Source organism: Pempheris klunzingeri, chromosome 3, assembly GCF_042242105.1.
Source record: "Pempheris klunzingeri isolate RE-2024b chromosome 3, fPemKlu1.hap1, whole genome shotgun sequence".
Lineage (NCBI taxonomy): Eukaryota > Metazoa > Chordata > Actinopteri > Acropomatiformes > Pempheridae > Pempheris > Pempheris klunzingeri.
The window spans coordinates 687,645-692,644 of NC_092014.1; the positions used below are offsets into that span (position 1 = coordinate 687,645).

Below are 5,000 nucleotides of genomic sequence, written 5' to 3' on the forward strand. Positions count from 1 at the left end.
AGAGCAAAGCCAAAGACATGAAACGTAGGTTAAGAGTCCGACATGGAGGCGTTTACACTCCTCACTCCTTCACTAATGGAGAGCTACAGAGTACAGATCATCAGCATCATCAGTAAACGTCAGCAACATCAGTTTGGACACGCTACAGACGAGTCTTTCCTCTCCAGGAACAGCTACGATGTCAAAGACGAGGGTCACGTGACAGACGAAGGTAGCCGAGGTAGCTCCACTGCTAATCTTCACCTGTACGAGCGACGTTAGCTTAGCCAGCAAGGATAAGCAAGATGACTGACGGCCCGAGGTAACACCATCTAGCTCGCTTTTTCATCAACCTTGCTGAGGACACGGTTTTCTTATTTCAATGAACTTTGATGGAATTGTCACTTAAAGTTAAGACTCGGTTTAAACACAAATTAAAATGTGACGTGATTTAACACAATGCGAAGTGTCTTTTCGTAGCAGCTCCTCGAGAGGATCACGCGTTGCTTCCCTTCACCCGCCATGTTTGCTGACGCTAACTCCGCCTGCTCATTTGCATATTCAGATCTAATGAAAATGATTCTTAATACCAGGTGCAAATATAAAGGCCTGTGATCAGATGTTGGGATCTAAATTTCACATGAGATTTGATGTGACTTTGCTTGAGCAATTTATGGCATAATTTAAAATGAACCATCTCTTTTAAACAACAAACTGAATTCAGATGCTTTTATGCAGCCGCAGATGTCAAATATTATAATCATCTAACATTTTTACATTATAGCGCTCAGATTACTGCCGGATGTATCGACCATAACCGACCATATCAGAGATAAAGACTCATCAACATGGAAACATGCATACACTTTTTTTTTTTAAATATATATAAAAGCTAAAAATCCAGACTGACCAGTCAAATGTCCAGCTCAGTGCAGGAATTTAACGTCAGACATGTTTAGCGCATCATTTTCACTGTGCTGCATTAAATCTTTCACATTCACTCTGGATATAAAAACGCTACCGAGCCAAAACATCTCCCCACTTCTGCCCGGACACACAGTGTTCAGTCTGCATGAAGCCCAAACCTCCAACCATCAGCAGGAGGTCTGGTCCACAACCACCTCCAACCAGATTAGCAGCCTAACTGAATGCCCGTCTTTTGTTTGCACTGATTTGATATGTCGTCTTTTTATCGCATCCATTTAAATCAATGAGCCACGTGTCTTGATTCCAGCAGTATTGATAAATAACAGCACCCTGTCATTTTGAAGTGTGTAAACCTTCTTTTGATTGACTGCCGGCCAATGAGAGTGGACTCTTTGTATTGTCTTGTAGACCAGACCTCTTGAGGTTGGGTCAAAGCCACCAAATCAACCCTTAGAACGCGATTTCCTTCGTCACAGTGCCAAAGTCCTGTTTAAAACAACAACGTTAAAGCCATCTATTATTATTGCCGATATCGATGTGAAGATCTGAAGGCTGAAAACCATCCTGAGGACCAAAGGTGCCATCGTGACTGTGATGACTGATCAAGTAAAAAATCAGCCTCATCCTCATTCCAGTTTGAAGTCATTTCAGTCTGGAAGCTAACAAAGTGCTTTTGTCATATGTGTGATCATCGACCGCCATCAGCACAGCTTCACGCCGCAGCCAGAAGCTCATCTCTGACTCATGGAGGCTGAACCGATCAAATCTGATTCCTGTGGACGGACTGTTTGTCCAGTTTAGGAGAAGCTGTCCTTGTCAGAGTCAGGGGAAGGAGGCCGAGAGATCTCGAAGAAGGAGCCCGAAGACTTCCTGGATTTGAGAAGCCGCAGCATCTCAGCCAGCTGAGCCTCCAGCGCTGCCATGCGACCGTCCAGAGATCTGATGTCTCCTCTCAATTCCTGCTTCAGCTCAAGGAAAGAGGCCTGGATGCTCTGCTCCGGTATCGGACAGAAGACCTTCTTCTCGTCGGACTGGACCGGGCTTTGCTCCTGTGGTGTTCTGGCGCCGCCGACATTGTCCAAACGGAGGTCGCTCTTTGTGATGCCGCTGTCACAGGAGTCGGTCTTCTTGAGGGACACCTCGTTGTGAGACTTAGTTCTATCGGGCAGCGTCTCCATGGACTCCGCCTTAGAGACGCTGCTCCACGACTCGGCCTTCACGACGGACTCCCTGAAGCGCCCCCAGCCTTTGGCTTTGGGCGGCTCTGCGGATTTGCAGCCGATCAGATTTCCGTTTTGGGCGGCGGGAGTGTTGAGCATCACTCGGCTGGAGGTCCTGGATGAAGAGGATGCGGTTGATGTTGAGGAGGTGGTGGCCGTGGCCGAGCTCTCGGTCACCATGACGATACTGGTGGAGGCCAGGACCTTTGGACCCCTGGGCTGCTCCAGGTGAACGGCGCCTTTCTCCACGTCACCGGCGGGCTGATCGACCCGCTCGGTGGCGAGCCGCGCCTCCCTCTGCTGCCGGAAACGCTGGAAGAGCCGTCGGACTGGATGATCCGGAGGGAGGTTTAGAGGGGCCTCGTTCTTCCTCTTCAACATCTCCTCCTCCTCACGCTTCACATCACTGATCTTCCGGAAGACGATCTGTAAAAAGACAGAAAACCAGAGTTTCACTTTTTCAAATGAATCTTTTCGCTTCGGTGACCAAAGATTCAACCCAAACAATCAAAGAATGTGTGTTCTGCTGCCTGCTGATGTGAGCAGTGTGTGGATGGCTCATGTTTTATTAACAGATTACAGGATATATGCTCGTTTCATACATGAGCATGTAGCGTTAGCATGTAGTTTGGAGCCATAAAACTCTTCTGTCAGGATCTTTTTCAGGACCTGGTGGAACAGATCAGAGATCAGTGATGTGGGATTTAATCCTGGAGCAGCCGACTACACAGCATCTCTTTGGCAGACTGTTATTAGTTTAAACTGGTTTGTTTAAGTGTGGAACAAGGACCGTTTCCACCCAAAAAGAGGTGCGGTGATAAGACCAGCTCTGAATGACTTATATTGCCCATCTGATTCCTCCTGAACAGTTAAAGCGTTAAAGCAGGAAAGTGCCACCTTCCATCTTAACGTCCGACCGTGTTGATATATTAGAGAACTTGACCTTCTGTGACACATCATAGAAAAACATTTAGGTGGCTGAATGGGACCAGTTGGGAGCTTATTCGAGGCACGTGAAGCACGTTGAGGGAGACGTTTCATGTTTGCTGTCGTGCCACAGAAAGATCTGAACCCTCCCAGAGCTCCGGGCCATCGATTAAAACTGCATCAGCAGCAGCGTCAGATGCTTCGTCTGTTAAAACGAGTCGTTCATTATTAAAACAACATCTGGACCGGACTGGAGAAAAGGGTTAAATTAAGAAGAATCCTTTGATCAAAATGTTAGTGTAGAAACAAAGAGGTAGATAGTTAAAGATTAAAGGCCTTCAGCCAAATGTCTTTACTTTGGTGGGAAAAAAACTGCACACACACACACACACAACAGCAAAACTCAACATTTTCTGTTGACTTCACTCAGTTTTTCAGTCTGAAGTTCAACATGTTTGGATCTAAAAGTTGTAATTAAAACTTTCAAAACTCAGGAGTGTCCTGGTGGTGTAGGGGTTACTAGTGGAGGTCTATAGTGTGTGTGTTAGTTAGTCAGTGTGTCAGTGTGTAGTGGAGGTCTATAGTGTGTGTGTGCTAGTTAGTCAGTGTGTCAGTGTGTAGTGGAGGTCTATAGTGTGTGTGTGTGTTAGTTAGTCAGTGTGTTAGTGTGTAGTGGAGGTCTATAGTGTGTGTGTGTGTTAGTTAGTCAGTGTGTTAGTGTGTAGTGGAGGTCTATAGTGTGTGTGTGTTAGTTAGTCAGTGTGTCAGTGTGTAGTGGAGGTCTATAGTGTGTGTGTGTTAGTTAGTCAGTGTGTCAGTGTGTAGTGGAGGTCTATAGTGTGTGTGTGTGTTAGTTAGTCAGTGTGTCAGTGTGTAGTGGAGGTCTATAGTGTGTGTGTGCTAGTTAGTCAGTGTGTCAGTGTGTAGTGGAGGTCTATAGTGTGTGTGTGTGTTAGTTAGTCAGTGTGTTAGTGTGTAGTGGAGGTCTATAGTGTGTGTGTGTGTTAGTTAGTCAGTGTGTTAGTGTGTAGTGGAGGTCTATAGTGTGTGTGTGTTAGTTAGTCAGTGTGTCAGTGTGTAGTGGAGGTCTATAGTGTGTGTGTGTTAGTTAGTCAGTGTGTTAGTGTGTAGTGGAGGTCTATAGTGTGTGTGTGTGTTAGTTAGTCAGTGTGTTAGTGTGTAGTGGAGGTCTATAGTGTGTGTGTGTGCTAGTTAGTCAGTGTGTTAGTGTGTAGTGGAGGTCTATAGTGTGTGTGTGTGTTAGTTAGTCAGTGTGTCAGTGTGTAGTGGAGGTCTATAGTGTGTGTGTGTGTTAGTTAGTCAGTGTGTTAGTGTGTAGTGGAGGTCTATAGTGTGTGTGTGTGCTAGTTAGTCAGTGTGTCAGTGTGTAGTGGAGGTCTATAGTGTGTGTGTGTGCTAGTTAGTCAGTGTGTCAGTGTGTAGTGGAGGTCTATAGTGTGTGTGTGTGTTAGTTAGTCAGTGTGTTAGTGTGTAGTGGAGGTCTATAGTGTGTGTGTGTGCTAGTTAGTCAGTGTGTCAGTGTGTAGTGGAGGTCTATAGTGTGTGTGTGTGCTAGTTAGTCAGTGTGTCAGTGTGTAGTGGAGGTCTATAGTGTGTGTGTGCTAGTTAGTCAGTGTGTCAGTGTGTAGTGGAGGTCTATAGTGTGTGTGTGTGTTAGTTAGTCAGTGTGTTAGTGTGTAGTGGAGGTCTATAGTGTGTGTGTGTGTTAGTTAGTCAGTGTGTCAGTGTGTAGTGGAGGTCTATAGTGTGTGTGTGTGCTAGTTAGTCAGTGTGTCAGTGTGTAGTGGAGGTCTATAGTGTGTGTGTGTGTGTGTGTTAGTTGATGGAGGGTCTAACACATGTAAAACAGTGGTCTAGTCCTTTAACCTCCTGAGGCTGCACCAGGTGAGTCAGTCTTCACTCCAGGCTGATGAAGCGAAGGTCGTG

General features: G+C 46.0%; 1 protein-coding gene across 1 annotated transcript in view; it reads right to left on the minus strand.

The window, feature by feature from the left end:
- Positions 1–824: 824 nt before the first annotated feature.
- kcnh1b (potassium voltage-gated channel, subfamily H (eag-related), member 1b) overlaps positions 825–5,000 on the minus strand; it is a 37,316-nt gene continuing 33,140 nt past the window's right edge. Inside the window, exon 11 of the mRNA XM_070856300.1 lies at positions 825–2,552. Within this exon, the coding sequence (XP_070712401.1) occupies positions 1,704–2,552 (849 nt within the window). The 3' untranslated portion in view covers positions 825–1,703. The remainder of the gene's footprint in view (positions 2,553–5,000) is intronic.